Genomic DNA, 15,381 nt, shown 5'->3' with positions numbered 1-15,381 from the left:
GTTTCAGCGGTTGGAGCCTCTCTTGAATGCATGCTTTTTATCTCTGGTTTTTATATGGTTTGGGAATAGTGTAAAATCAAAGGCTGGCCCAATTTCATAGGCTGTTAAATGGGTCAAAAACATGACAGGGCTTCCCACGATTTGAAACTTAACATGCTCTGAACAGCTCTCATAATATCCAAGGCTGGTGAAATCAACGGTGAAAAAAAGAAGTATCTAGAAAACAGGTGTAATCAGCAATCAGACGCAGCAGTGTTGAAGTCATTGAGCCCAAACACTGACCTGATGGCAGGGTTTCAGTTTAACATCACAATGAACACAACGATTAACAAGCCGTCGTCTCCAAACCCTGATCTGTGGCTGTGGACGTTCTGGCACGTGGGAAGACTTAAGCTCTGAAATAAGACGTCCATCACGCTGAAGACGCTACGCCCACTCTGACAAAACGAATTTGCCAACGTGAAATTAAAACTCACTGTCGGCTATTATTGCAGCCCTCAGCTGTCTGGAGCTATTTACTTTAAAAAAAATAAAATAAATAGAGGGCAGAGGGAGGGAAGATATAATCACCTTCGCTGTTCAGAAGATATTAAGTGACAAACACAGAGTGGAGTGTGTTGTCCACGGACTTAATATATGCATCATCAATTTTTACAAGTCAAGCTACACCGATCGGCCACAACATTAAAACCACTGACAGGAGAAGTGAATGACGTTGAGCATCTTGTGACAATTCAATGTTCTGCTGGGAAACTTTTGGACCTTAGACATGTAGCACCCATCTAGACCAGACCAGGCACCCCCCACCCCATAGCAACCCAGCAGGATGCAGCCTGACACACACACACAAAAACAGTTAAGAAACAGCTCGAAAAAACACGAAGAACAGCACAAGGTGTTGACTTGGCCTCCAAATTCACTAGATCCCAAACTGATCAAGTGTCTGTGGGATGATCCACAGATGCCCCTCCCCTCAAAGGCCCCCCACTAACAACATCTGTTGCCAGACACCACAGGACACCCTCAGAAGTCCCATGTCCATTCTCTGATGAGTCACAACTGTTTTGTAGGCACAAGGGAGACCAACACAATATTAGGAAGATGGTCATAATGTTATGCCTGATCGGTGTATTTGTTACGTTTGGTGTAACCCTGATTACTTTTCCGTCTTAATTTAAACAACTAGTGCGCTAAAGGTTGGTGTACACAGCCCAGGGATTAGTGATTTCTAAACACCATTCATATTTTATTTTATGGGCCTCTAATGTCCTAGAAATGGGAAATGATGAGAGAGTTAGTAGAGTGGACTATTTCTACATGCAAGTGAGTGTAAATAGATAACAATCTAAATTTAATAGCAACCGAAATAAAAACGCACGGTAGAAGACAATAAAACTTACCGCGAACTAACAGAACTGACTAAAATAAAATTAAAATAAACTGGATCCAGTTTCAGTCGTCTTTTCCGTTCCGTTCGACACAACAGGAGACACTGGTGGACAGGCTCATTAAGTCTGCATCACTGCTCGTCAGCTGTCTTCACAAAGTGTTTTTTATTTTAATTCCTAGAACCTCACAGATCTTACCACTGACACATATGAGACTAACAATAAAACTCAAAGTAATACTAAAAGATAAAACAAAATTGAACTTTTTTTTTTTTTAGACAATAAAGACCGAACTCATTTGAAAACAATAAAAATAAAAGCAATAAAGACTGCAAAACTATATTAACTCTGAATCAAACATGTATGATGAATGAGGTTTACAATAACTGAACGAATAAATATTTACTTTGTTTCAGCCTTTTAAATCTAATCAGTTGCAAAATTACAACAAAAATTGTGGACCCCAAAAATAAAGCACTGACCTTTATTGCTGAACTAAACCTCATGTATTTTTTCATCCAGGCATGATGCAGGCTCTGGCCGGTTTTTTCACCTACTTTGTTATTTTGGCTGAGAGCGGCTTCCTCCCGAAAACCCTGGTGGGCATCCGCATCAACTGGGACGACCGTGACTTCAACGACTTGGAGGACAGCTACGGGCAGCAATGGGTAAGGAGAGGAAGGAAGACGCACACCAGCGCAACCCCGTGATTACGATTATATGTCCAAACTAATGCGGGACTGATGCGTGTTTTGACTCGTTTTGGCAGACGTACGAACAGAGGAAGATTATTGAGTTCACCTGCCACACGGCCTTCTTCTCCAGCATCGTGGTCGTCCAGTGGGCTGATCTTATCATCTGCAAGACCAGGAGGAACTCCCTGTTTCAGCAGGGCATGAAGTAAGTGAATGGAGTATTGGCTGAAGAGGAAGAAAGCACTGATGGAAGAGTGTTGACGTTGAAACTTTTTCTTGTTTTTCTGCTCAACAGGAACAGGATCTTGATCTTCGGCCTGTTCGTTGAGACCGCCCTGGCTGCCTTCCTCTCCTACTGCCCTGGGATGGACGTCGCCCTGCGCATGTACCCCTTGAGGTAAGTCCTGCATATGCATATCTCCACTGAACCGAAAAATAACCTCTTAAAGACCCGGTAGGCTGCCATTAGCCTGTCACTCCCGACTTTAAATGAAGCCCGTGATCTCTTTAAGCACCACGTTGTTATCCTTAATATTCAAAAATGACTGCAGTGAATTTAACAATTTACCCGCTGCTTCTCTATGCACGCCCTCCTCACCCTCGCCCCGTCTTATTCTTTTTCTCCCTCCTTTCAGGATCATGTGGTGGTTCTGCGCCGTCCCATACAGCCTTCTCATCTTCATTTATGATGAGATACGTAAATTCATTCTGCGGAGGAACCCAGGAGGTAAGCAGTTATTACGGGAAACCAGGATTAAAAGGGTTTTAAGCTTATTTGTCTTGTCATTAAGCTGGATGAAGAACTTGTCTCGTGACAGTACAGTATAGCGGCTGACACCCTCTGCCTCAGCCGCCGCAAAGACACTTTCTCTGCACATCTCTACTGCCCTTGCGTAACATGAACGCCCCAAAAGCATAGGCTGTCCACTCCTTGAAAGACACACTGATTGACAAAGTCGCCACAGCTCTGCTCTGCTGATCTGACCTGAGGCAGTAGGCGTCTGACAGATGGTGACGTGCAGAAGGAGATCCAGTTCAATGTCATTCCAAACGAAGATAAAAAAACAGCTTGAAATGTTCTGAACAGAGATAAAAAAAAAAAAGTACAGATACAGCCAATTTTACACAACAATATTGGGTGCAATTATGGATCATTTGTAAAGGAGTTTGAAAGCAGATTGTTTTTAACATTGGAGGCAGCTGTCTTATTCAGATGTTTCATTTTTTGTTTTTGGGATAAAGTACGCGATGCAGATTTTGCAATTGGCCTTGGTTTCCTGGCAGATTGCATTGTGTTCCACACGTATTGTGAACTGTAATCGCTTTCATTAAAAAAGTTATTATTAACCCGAGCTTTAAACACAAAAGAGACTTTGGGCCTAACTCTTAGCTACGCAGAGGAAAAACTGTGAGGCATCCAGCAGCGCGCGAGTCACTCAGCGCTTAACAATTCTCCAGCTTTCAGAGCCGCAGCCTCCGCAACACTTGACTGATTACTGTTTGTCTTCCAGGTTCGATTTCGAAACGAAGTAGCATGTAAATGCACGGCCGTCTGGCAGTTCGGTCGGGGATTGCGTTTGATAAACGGAGCGTGAAATCGCAGCTTATAAACAGGAAAATATCCAAAACCAAACATTGCCGCTGAAGCCTAATTCTGATGCGATTCTCCGGCCGAGGGCACGCACCCACCAGCCGACGTGACTTTTTAAACGTGCAGCATCTCAGGGTGAAAACATCCGCTCCCTTACCTGAAATATTCAGCTTTAGGACTCCAAATCCCAACTTGTCACTCTTCTCCAAGCTAAATAACAGTGTTTATGTTCTGATACATATGTAAAAGCTACACTAGAATATGGATTATACGTACCTGTCCAACGCCCGCCGAGACAAACGGTTAAAAACAGCTCAAAATCTGCTCACTGCCACGACGTCTCAGCTGATGAGGGGCAAGGCGCGGGGAGACAAATGCAATTTATCGTGACAGTTAATCATTTCTGTTAATCTGCGTGTCACGGGCTGCTGATCAGAGCCTTAGACTTATAAGGGAGATTCATTTGGAAGTGTACGGAGACAAAGGCGACGGGTTGAATACAAATAGAGCGATACAAAAGCGCATTATGAAAACTGCTCGCCTGTCATTTCGGTCCCTGACACTTTTTCTCTTCTCTCTTTCTCCTTCTGCCTCCCTCTTCATCTCTTCCAGGTTGGGTGGAGCAGGAGACGTATTATTAACATTCAGAAAATGTCAGTTTCAATTATGTGTTGTCGTGCGTGCGTCTGCACACGTGTGTGTGTTTGTTCATGCTCTGTTTCTGTGTGTGTGTGTGTGTGTGTGTGTGTGTGTGTGTCTGTCAGTTGTAATATTGCATGGATCAGTTCACAAATCTGATTATCATAAAAAATACCGCTGAAAATAGGCTTTTGATTGTGCTTTGAGTTTTTGCTCTTTTTTCTTTTTTTTTTTTCATTTGATCAGAAAACATTTCCAGTAGAACAATAGGAATGTATACCTCTGTGCCTTACATGAACTGTTACCAAAGTGATGTACTGTGGCCTGTTTGGCTACAAAGGAATACCAAATGTTGTTCATCATTTGAAATAAAAATGTATTCCAGCGTTATTGTTCTTTGATGGTGTGGTTAGTAGAACTCCTTGCTGCTGTTATTGCTCATTAATCCTGTTCGGTTGAAAGGTTTTGACTTAAAACTGGAAGAAAATACAATAAAAAGAAGGCAGTTTCAGTGTGAATGCACCATATGTACTAGTAACTTTAATGTTTTCCCAATATATATTTACAGATACATTACTAAAACTTGATTCATTTTCTGTACTAGTCCTCTGGAGGGTTGTGAGCCTATCCCAGCTGTAACTGGGCGAAAGGTGGACAGGTTTCCAGTCACAGGGCTAACACAGAGAGACAGACAACCATTCACACTCACACCTACGGCCAATTTAGAACCACCAACGAACCTAACCAGCTTGTCTTTGGACGGTGGGAGGAAGCTGGAGTACCCGGAGATTCGAACCCAGAACCTTCTTGCCGTGAAGCATCTGTGCTAACCACCACACACTTTATTGGCTACATTTGCTAATTTTAGTTGGTGATTCAGTGTTAGCTTTGTCACAGACGTGCTAGCATCCTGATATTTACCAGCTAAAAGGACACTGTACACTAAAACTGCCGATTTATTTATTCACATATTCACACGTATATATATTTATGTATGCTGCCCTCGGGGGGAACACTACTACTGCTGCTGCTAGGCAACTGTTGCCACCTAGAAGCCACAGAGGCTAACGGCTTAACAAGCTAACAAGTGGCTAGCTAACACTGTTGGCTGTGTTGTGTCAGTGTTCACAATAAAGTCCACACATATGAATGCCGTCTGTTGTGGCACTAACAGTCTATTTTCTGAGAAATTTACTTGTTGACAATATCAGAAATTTCCCACGTCATGTTACCTGGTCGTTAGCTTGCTAAACTGCTAGCCTTGGTGGCTTCTAGGCGGCGACGGTTGCCTAGCAGCGGTGTTCTCGCGACTTCTCGCGATGTCACCACTTGAATGGGAATCGTTTTGCGTACATGACTTCCAGCGTCGTAAACCCACAAGCTCGCAGTTTCCATTCATAGTCAGGATTAATGTAAGAAACTCAAAGAAAAGACGAGGCCGTTGTGAATGTCAACCTTTTCTTTAGCGCTGCTGTAAACACGGTAAACACAATCCTGTTTGAAGGCTGCAATATTCACACATTAAAATGTAAAGCAGCCCATTTAACAGCTACAGTATGTTAGTTATATTTGAATAGATCATTCATTCATTCATTCATTCAGCTTCTGTTACAACGTGTTTAACTCGCATAACAAAGACCAAAGCCGTGTCTATTTCGAGGTCTGCGTGTTCACTTCTTAAAGTTTACATTAATATAAGAACAGGCAGTAGGGAACACAGTCTAGGGCTGCTCCTGGGCATCATTAACCTTAGCAGCAATTTCCTCTCTGTCTCTGAGTGTAAGTAGATGCCTGTTTCCCAGTGTGTGGCTGCCTTCCAATGCTATTAAGTACCTGTTCCCATGCATTTACTTTACCTGGCAATGGATGGGTGCTGCTGTGTTTTTGTCTTGTTTTTTTTTTTCTACTTCTTTGTCACCTTGACTATTTTATTGTCGCACATTGTGTAAGGTAATAATCTTACTGACCTGCCTTTGAGTAGGTTTGAACTTATTTTCCTCCTCGTCTTAAGATGTTCTTTTTAGTTTTGTCTTGTCTTTTCTGGGGCAGAAGTTGATCTCTCTAGAAAAGATCTGCCGGGAGGGACAATCAGTTCATTTGGGTGTTTTTTTATCTAGTTAAGGAAGAGGAGTAAAAGCGGTGCAGCCATCTATGTCATCTAAACACAGTGGATTCAGATTCAGGTTCAGTTTATTGTCACGTGAACAGAACAGAAGCTTGTTTCTCTGTAAAATGAAATTCACCCAAATGTGGACGGCAAACATACATATAATACAAAATCTAAAATAACTACTGCAAATATCCCAGAACTGAAATGTAAACAGAAGCTGAACAGTGCAGTATATGACATGAAGTAGTCCTTGATTTTAGTCCGTGATTATAGACTTCTGTCATCTGTTCAGGAGTCTGATGGCAGTGGGGAAAAAGGACTTCTTTAGTCTTTCACACTCCTCTACCTCCGGCCTGAGGGCAGACGTGTGAACAGTCCGTGTTCGGGGTGGGTGGGGTGCTTGATGATGGGTGCAGCTCCCCTGTGGACTACGCTAGTAGATACTATGCAGACAGGGCAGTGGAGTCCTGGTGATGTTCTCGGCAGTCTTCACCACTCTCTGCAGGTGTTGTGGTCCATGATCATTTACAACAAAATGCCTCTGTTTGTTTGCATGAGGTATTTTTCTCCTCTGTATTGAGGGAAACAGATAAAGAAATTAAAATTTTTACTAGACTCATAAATGCATTGAATCTGACCATGACAGGCTAGGGCAGAGCATATAATACTATAATAATTCAGGTTTGTGGTTGCATGTCTCACGTATACATACTGTATTTTCCCTTGTAATCACTTGTCCACACTGAACTTTATATCTTTTCAATGTTATCCAACTATATAGATAAACCCAAATTGGGTTACTGTTGAGTCGCATCTTTTGTCATGAATTAATCCGCCTATTTTCCCCATCAAATGACAAATCAAATTGGAAAATAAGTTTGTAATCATATTAAACAATGAAAAGCAGCAAAATAATTTCAACTGAGATGAAAGCTCATGCACATAATTATTCGTCATGAAAATCAAAATACTTGTAGACGTGTTCTCCATTAGTTTTCAGCTCTTTACTTCACTATTGCAAGAGAAAAAAACAGCTATGCCAAATTAATAACGTTACACATTTCTTTGCTTATTTATTTATTTATTTATTTAATTAAATGTACTATAAGGACAAAAACGCATTTATTTTATTCCTTCATCCGTATTTGCCTAATAATCGTTGTGTTAAAGTTTAATCAAACAGCTATTCGCCGTCCCTAATTTGAAGTTCCATCCACTTTGTTGTTTGACCTTAAAACACCTCTCAAGGTTTTTCAGACATCCCTTCAGGACAACAACATCCGCTTTCGTCACTTCCGCTCGGAGCCTGTCAAACATGGCGCTGCTCCTAAGGTCAGTACGTCTGTGCTACATAACTTTTAGGCTCGGAGAAAGCTCTTTGTCTCGTTTTTGTGTCAATTACAATAGAACGACGTTGCGGACGAGGACGAAACGGCCGAGCGAGACGTCTAAACCACGTTTATTATCCTCGTTTAGCGCAAATGCAACCGCTAGCAGACGTTAGCTAGCGGGCTAATGCTAACGCTAGGGGCAGTCGGTGAAAGCTAGCAGAGAGTGAACTTTGGCTGTTAGCGTTACTTATGACCGGTGTACACGGTTATATTACTGTATTTTCCTTTCTTATTTAACACATTTAACCGTTGTTCATTTAGGCTTCGTGTTAACTGAGAGCTTTGCTGCACCAACATGGGTATTAAGCTAGTAGTTAAGTCTTGTTCCCCTCCATGGCGTTAAGTGACCACAGATCCTGTGTTTTCCAGAAATGAGGTGGTTATGGTTTAGATTATTTTATCATCCCCTCGATGGGATGGGATTTCGGTTTGCCTGGGTTTATTGCAGCTGGAGCTCACACTTGTGTAGTCTCTGCTTGAGTCAGTATTGCAAGATTTATAAATAATGGGAAGACGTCCCTCTCTGTGTTGACCTCTAAAAAATGGTGTTGTCAGAAGTGTAATGAATTTATTGATATGTACCAGCATTTATTAATTTCTCCCTTTCTGTGTGTGATTTTTGCTTGTACAGTTACTTCTTCATAATTGTTTTTGTCACCTTTAATGTCCGTTCATCTCCTTTCTCTTATCAAAAACTCTCCACAAACTCCACGTGTACGAAATAGTGTATGTTTGTATTTCTTATCCAGTGTTTGACAACAGGCACTGATAGCAAACTTGGGCTCAAGTCTAACGCTTCTTTCTTTTCTCCAGGACGTTGGCCCGTCAGGGTGTCTGTCACTCCCAAACACAGTACAGTGTCCTCTTCAGACAGTGAGTGCTCTCTCTCTGTGCGTCGTCATAAATATATATATTGTATGTAATACACACTGAAACAATCCTGCTGTAAAATATTTTACTCTCCATTCTCTCTCCTCTCCAGTGCGGCTCCGATGGGGACCACGGCCAAGGAGGAGATGAACAAGTTCTGGAACAAAAACGCCAGGCTAAACCGACCCATGTCTCCCCACATTACCATCTACAAGTACGTACCACGCGCCGCCCAGTGTGCTGCTCAGAACATAGCCAGAGATGACTCGGTTATTGAAGCAAAAGTCATTTTAATGTTTCGCAATTTCACCTTCACGTCGTCCAACACACCCAAAATCTGCTGCGAGCACATTATCCAAGCAGAAAATGATATCTGCTGTTAATGTCAGTTTTCTCAACGCGCAGGCTTTTCATTCTTTTAAAGCTAATAAAACAGCAGGAGAAGCCACCATTACCGGAGATTTAGTGCAGTAGGCACCTTGATGTGCTGTCAGGCAGCTATTACAATCCTAAAATCTGCAGCAAAGAAAATCTTTTTTTTTTTTTATTTTATTCAGAATGTGTTGTGTAATTTCTAGGCTCCGTTCTCTGCTTCGGGTTTTAAACTCAGCGTTTCTTGGATGATTTTAACGGCACGGGACACTGACTCTCTGACAGCGTCATTCACTTTCATTATATTATCTCCCTTTACAGTGACTTTACAGAACTTTACAGTGATAATCATTGGTCTCTTAGTTTGAACTTGTGTTTCATCCATTTCTATCTGCCGTTTTAATCAATAGGTTGCTTGCTATTTGTGTTTCAGATGGTCTGTCCCCATGATGATGTCCATCACACACAGAGGAACAGGAGTGGGGCTCACTGGAGGTAACTCATCCAACATTAACATTAAAATTAAAGCTACGCAAGGGAATACCCTACTTTTACTGATGAAGTAGAGAAATTATACACATACTTATACTTCTTGATACATGCGTCAGCCTTTTCTAATATTAAAAGGAAGCTCTACTGCTGTCAGCTTGTGATTGACCCTGAAAATCTCTTCAGGGCATTTTAGTCCATCGCTATTGATTCCTGCTAAGAGCATTTACTGGAATTACAAAACACGCTGCTGCGTTCAATAAATTTCACCCCTCGCATGTGGAAATAAAGCCTAACGCTGTTTGCCTCTCAGCTTTTTTTTTGTCATTTGCCGGGTCTGAAGTGTTGAGTTTGTGTCACTTTGACATCAATTCATCAGCGCAGTTGACCTTAATGGAACGTGCACGGTGAAGCTTCGGCCTCGGCTTTGTTCACAGGTTAATGAGTTCAGTGAGGGTCAGTACCCTCTGCTGCCAGTCTAATGCAGCAGTCGCTCACTTGCTGCGTTTACATGGACTCTAGTGTTCTGCTGGTAATGAGAGTGAAAAGGCCTCGTTTAACCACCTCTAGGCTCAGAACAGACTGAGCTGACCTGATTTTTAATCGGTTGAGAGGGGGAGGTGGTGTAAATATAATAATCACTCCTCCTAATAACCATGTAAACGCTTGATGTGATGGTTTCTGTGTGGTTGTAATCAATGAATTCTTTCTGAGCACGTGTTTCCAGGAGGGACAGAAACATGGAGGTAGAAAAACAAGCAGTTGTTCAAACAAGTGTTTTTAAAAAGAGATGAATGAAGTGGGAATCAATGTGGGCAGAGCTTTTGAAAACATGTCTCCATCTTCACCATCTTCATCTTCTTCTGTTGAATGGTTTCAGTGTTAATAATAACACCCTCTTCTTCTTCTTCTTCTTCTTCTTCTTCTTCTGTTAGATTTCCGACTAATTCAGCTCCGCTCCACAACTTTGTCAAAACATTTCTATCTTGATTAAAGAAATATTGTCCGTGTGATTCAGGTTCTTTGTCTATCACCGTGTCAAATGCTTCGTCATGTGTCTGAAACCCGCTTCCCTTTCGTCGTCGTACTGATCTATAATATTAATACTCATAACTGTGAATCAAGGTTATTTCATCTAAATGTTTCATAGTGAATTATCCATCCATTACTATTAAATGTGTACATTTAAAGTCCTCAAAGGATTTATTTTCACATAAACCGTGGCCATTTATTTTTATTTGCCGGTTTCCGTGTTAAGCTTTAGTCTTTACAGTGATTTACATCTGCTGTATGCTTCTCTGAGGAAATACCATTACATTCTTAAACCATTAGGCTTTTTATTCTTTCAAACGGCAGCTTAGAGCGAACCATTGTGTTCGGTGCATTGTAACAGGCAGCCGCGTTTGATACACAGCTATTGTTTGGCCTTCATTTAATTTAGTCAGCAGGGGGAGAAGAGTATTTACATAACTGAGGCATTCGGATGTTTAAAGCGACGAGCCGGTGGGGTCTGTCGGCTCCATGACTCATGAAGAGTAATCCAGCAAAGACGAACGCTAGTAGCATGGTGGGGCTTTCATCCGGCGGTTTATTTCTCACTTACCGCTGTCTTCTGTAAAAAAAAAAAAAAAAACGTGCATGCACAACGTTCACATGCTCGCCTCTTGTTGAGTGTTGGGTCTCAATGCTTCTGTCTGTGTCCAGCTATCTCGGCCTTCGCTGTGGCAGCGCTGGTATTACCAGGAAACTACCCCGACTACCTGGACTTGATCCACTCGCTGTCCGTCGGTCCCTATCTCATCGGGCTGGCCAAGTTCGGCCTCGCCTTCCCCGTATCTTTCCACACCTACAACGGCGTCCGCCACTTGGTAAGACTCAATTTGATTTGTGTGTTTAGCAACATTTTTCTCAAATTTGATTTGTGTTGTGCGTCTGCTGCTCGGCTCAAGCTTTCACATCGAGATGGATCTCAGTTTTCAGTTATCCTCATGTTTAATCGTTTTACCTTAATAGCAAATAGATTACTTTTTTTTTTTTCCAGCATTTATCACGTCGTGATGCTTCTTAAGCTAAATTCTCTTCTTTCTCTTCTTTTATTTATTTTCCTTGTCTATTATCAGTACTGGGACATCGGCAAAGGCTTCAGAATTCCAGAGGTCTACCGCACCGGCTACACGGTTATCGGCCTGTCCGTCATCACCTCCATAGCCCTCGCTTTGCTCTGAGCGCCCGTATTGGACGTGATGAGCGGAAAGGAAAAAGAGCAGAGGGAGTTGAAGGGAAGGAGGGCTGGATGCACCCCGGGGAGCTTTGTGTATATGTTCTGTCCTGTTCTGGCCGACTGCAAGGCCCTGTGTTCATCAAGCTATTAAATAAAGGATTATATTATGGTGTGCACAGAAACGATGTTGTGATTTATATTTTTTTATTTTTTTCTGTCCCTGGGAATTAATTATACTCTGTAGAGCTTTGGGGGTCATCAAATGCAGCAGAGTGCAAAGTGCATGCAAATGTGACCCAGTTTATTTCACACTTGTTCCCGGTGTGAACAACAACAACCAGCAGCCAAAATTAGACGTGTCCTACATGCTATGTCCTTATATAATTTGTCTAATCGCGCTGTGACGTCACGTTCATTAGTCACTTGTCTCTGCTTGAAGTGCTCAGTCACTGCCAGTCAAAAACGGCATGCCTGCCTTGTTATTGTGTGTGTGTATGTGTGTGTGTGGGGAGTTGCTGTTGACTTGCAGGCTGCCATTCATATTTTACCTTCTCCTGGCCACGGATGCTCCGATGCATTTTTAACATCAGGAAAGAGTGTGGCTGAAATGCGGAGAGGCGGCCCAGGGGTTGAAGCTGTGTGTCTGTGTGTGTGTGTGTGTGTGTGAGAACAGGATCCTCACCGGCAGCTGGCCTCGGGCCTTACCTCCCACCGAGCTGCGCAGGAACAACACGCTGCACCTGAACAGCTTTTGTCCCCGCAGTGTGAATTAAAGCCAGCCGTGGTGCAGTGTCAGATCCAATTCCATTTGTGTCGGACGGGGGGTCACGGGAACGCGGCGGAAACGAGCTGCCGGTTTGAAAAGCGCGTCCGTTTGGATCGACTAAAACGTGAACCCGAGAGCACTTTAGTCCAGTTAGCTCCAACAAAATCAAGTTTACGAGTTTGTCGCCGGTGGCTCGGGAGGGAAGACGCCTGTCGCCTTTGCCTTATTAGTTTGCTTTGATGTGCTTTAAAACACGAATATGACCAGATATTGCCACGAAGGAGCGAACCGTTCTGCGCAATTACTGCCAGTGTTTGTGGAACTCAAGAGTTAATTTGATCGTTTGGATTCCGCCGCCTTCCCCCTCAAGAGTCGTATAAGCTCTGTTGCTAAACAAACACCTCTATATTTAACCGTTGCCAGCTCAAAGTAATTGTCGCCGAAGCATTAAGGCTTGCAGAATTGCTCTCTGCACACAGGTTTGGGTCTGATTGCAGTAAATTTGGCATCTAGTTGATTCCCTATAGTCTAATCCTACATGCACATTTCCACCTGAGCTAGTGAGCCATTGAACTACAATTTTCTGTTGTGATGGACAGGAAAATTGCTCAGTCTCTGCAGGAATTAAGACCAGATTTAACTCTAGTCTGGTCCAAACAAACCCCTATTTCACATATTTTTATGAGTAACATAGAAATTGAGGTAACACTGCTCATGTTTGGGCAGTTTACTCCCAGCTGGGCGTGATCGTGTTACTTCAAACCTCAAAGATGCTCCATCTTTTCAGTTTTGCCCCTCTAATATCACGACGCATGACATATTTTGATTTGATAACGCTGCATGATGTAGAGCATGGGGGGTTCAATGAGGCGTCGAGAGACAGATGATTACGCGGCGGCAGCACCCCCTACCGGGCGGCAAATTACCGTCCACGGGTGCTGCGGTCCTGATGCTGAGGGATGTTGAGGATGCTTCGCAGGGCGGGCAGGCAGGCAGGCAGGAAGGGAGGGAGGGAGGGAGGAGGGGAGTATAAACCCGGTTTTGATCGAAAAAAATGTGCCTCAGTCTCTGTGGCGCAATGGAATAGCGCGCTGGACTTCTAATCCAGAGGCTCCGGGTTCGAGTCCCGGCAGAGATGTTGGAATATGGACGCAGGCTTTTTGGATGAGGGGTGATGGAGGGGATGTTTATAACGTTTTAAGGCCTCTGCATCGAGGCTGTGTTTCATGTGTCTGCTCTGCCTCCGGAGGAGGATGGATGGCTTTAAATTTTGATGATGGATAAAAAAACAACAACACACAAATGGGTTTATTTTCTTCAAATAACTGAGAAATTTGAGATGGATGCGCGTAAAGGTTATCCATTTATTATGCAAAATAACAAACGGCCTGACAACAAAAGCTTGAAACTAGAACATTACTGTGCAGGCTTCCTTCACCAGCCTTCCTTACACTGTCCGGGCTCTGGTCTTTTACGCGCTCCTCACTTATAAGTAGGCACCGCAGGCTGGAGAGCACAGCCCCGGCGCTGCCTCGTCTGGGGAAGGGGTCGGCGGACACGCACGCACGCTTCCTGTTTCAGGACCTGCAGGGCTGGCCACTCGTTTAAAGGCGAGAGTTTTCCCTCTGCAGGCTGCGCCGGCGACTGAACGTTTAAAGCTCCTTCCTTTAATGACGCCAGATGCTGCGTTTTCTGTTCTCCCATTTGGTTTTTAGAGACACGGGGAGAGATAAAGACTCCGGCTTGCTTTTGAACATAAGTGACTCATATAGTGCTGGAGAACTGTGTCGTCTAAAGATTTTTTTTTTTTTTTGCATGCAGATTTGGCGTCGGATTATAGACTATAAGTACAGCATGGCTCTGCTAATGGAGAATAAGGATTGAAGTAGTAGTAGTCATTGTGTGGTTTTAGTTTAGAGGCCCCACGCTGGAATCCGGTCAAGGACCCCCAGAAAGTTATTTATTTTAGCTTTATTAAAATCCGGAAGCAATGCTTTTTTTGAGTTTATTAATTTATTTTGCAGTTGTGAAAAACATTCAAACAAACATCCAAACCAGCTGCTTGCTTGGAGATCTTGTAAAAGCCCCGCCCCTGCTTTTATTATTATTTCATATTTTCCTTCAGCTCCCATAATAATCACTGGGTGATTGGGCTGTGGTGCGGTTGCCGCCGTCCATGTTTAACCCCATCATGCCTCCCCACACGCAGACCTAATCCGCCAGTAAAAACTAATCCCTAATCCTTCTCTGGCAAGTTGAACAACCCCACCCCCCTTCCCCCCTCTCTCCCTCCCTCCCTCCCTACCTCCCACCCTTGAATCCAGAAATCCCATGCGCGTCAGAATAAGGACTTCCCTCTGATAAAAAGTTTACACGCAGAGCCGGTCCATTCATAGGGGTATAAACATTATGATGTACGGAGGCGTTAAACAAATTTGAAAGTGGTAAAATATTCCAATAAAAGCCGCTTTTAAAGGGCCGACAGTATTCTGGGGGGGGACGCGTGGAGTCCCATCAGCTCCACGAGGCCAAGGACTCGGTAACATCATAACGCGTCGCAAATGATGGAGCCTACGGGAAATAATATAACGCCTATCTATGGCGAGATAGGGGTAATAGCTCCGTGACATCAGCGATAAGAGTTCTCCGCTGAGGAGCCGTGACAGCCGGATTCAAATGACCTCCTCGTCCCGGGAGAGATGTAGGCTTAAGACTATATACAGGAGGGGGCCCTACTCGGTGACAAAACGCAACGTCCTACAAGGGGATAATGAAATTCCCGAAGCCAGATAAGGTCAGACGCACGGTGGAGCGTCACGGTAACATTATGGAGATTTATATATTTTTTC

General features: G+C 43.4%; 2 protein-coding genes across 2 annotated transcripts in view; both read left to right on the top strand.

Annotated features, from left to right (window-relative positions):
• The window catches only part of atp1a2a (ATPase Na+/K+ transporting subunit alpha 2a), a gene marked incomplete at its 3' end in the record, with an annotated part of 41,840 nt that extends 37,525 nt beyond the window's left edge, over positions 1-4,315 (top strand). The window contains exons 20-24 of the mRNA XM_084546294.1: positions 1,911-2,056; positions 2,158-2,288; positions 2,379-2,480; positions 2,719-2,810; positions 4,287-4,315. Coding sequence (XP_084402420.1) covers positions 1,911-2,056; positions 2,158-2,288; positions 2,379-2,480; positions 2,719-2,810; positions 4,287-4,315 — 500 coding nt within the window. The remainder of the gene's footprint in view (positions 1-1,910; positions 2,057-2,157; positions 2,289-2,378; positions 2,481-2,718; positions 2,811-4,286) is intronic.
• A 3,388-nt stretch (positions 4,316-7,703) lies between these two features.
• sdhc (succinate dehydrogenase complex, subunit C, integral membrane protein) lies at positions 7,704-11,942 on the top strand. The gene is made up of 6 exons (XM_084545730.1): positions 7,704-7,755; positions 8,628-8,687; positions 8,797-8,898; positions 9,490-9,551; positions 11,250-11,413; positions 11,666-11,942. Exons 1-6 carry the CDS (start codon positions 7,739-7,741, stop codon positions 11,768-11,770), a joined length of 510 nt encoding a protein of 169 aa, XP_084401856.1. The 5' UTR covers positions 7,704-7,738; the 3' UTR covers positions 11,771-11,942.
• The last annotated feature ends 3,439 nt before the right edge of the window (positions 11,943-15,381 follow it).

This window comes from Chelon labrosus (assembly GCF_963514085.1).
Source record: "Chelon labrosus genome assembly, chromosome: 6".
Taxonomy (NCBI): Eukaryota; Metazoa; Chordata; class Actinopteri; order Mugiliformes; family Mugilidae; genus Chelon; species Chelon labrosus.
The sequence above is the reverse complement of the archived record's forward strand: the minus strand, read 5'-3'. Positions and strand labels throughout refer to the sequence as shown.

Coding starts and splice junctions, on each gene's coding strand:
- sdhc (XM_084545730.1), top strand. Junction 8,899..9,489: donor CCCCACATTACCATCTACAA/GTACGTACCACG, acceptor TTTGTGTTTCAG/ATGGTCTGTCCCCATGATGA. Junction 11,414..11,665: donor ACAACGGCGTCCGCCACTTG/GTAAGACTCAAT, acceptor GTCTATTATCAG/TACTGGGACATCGGCAAAGG.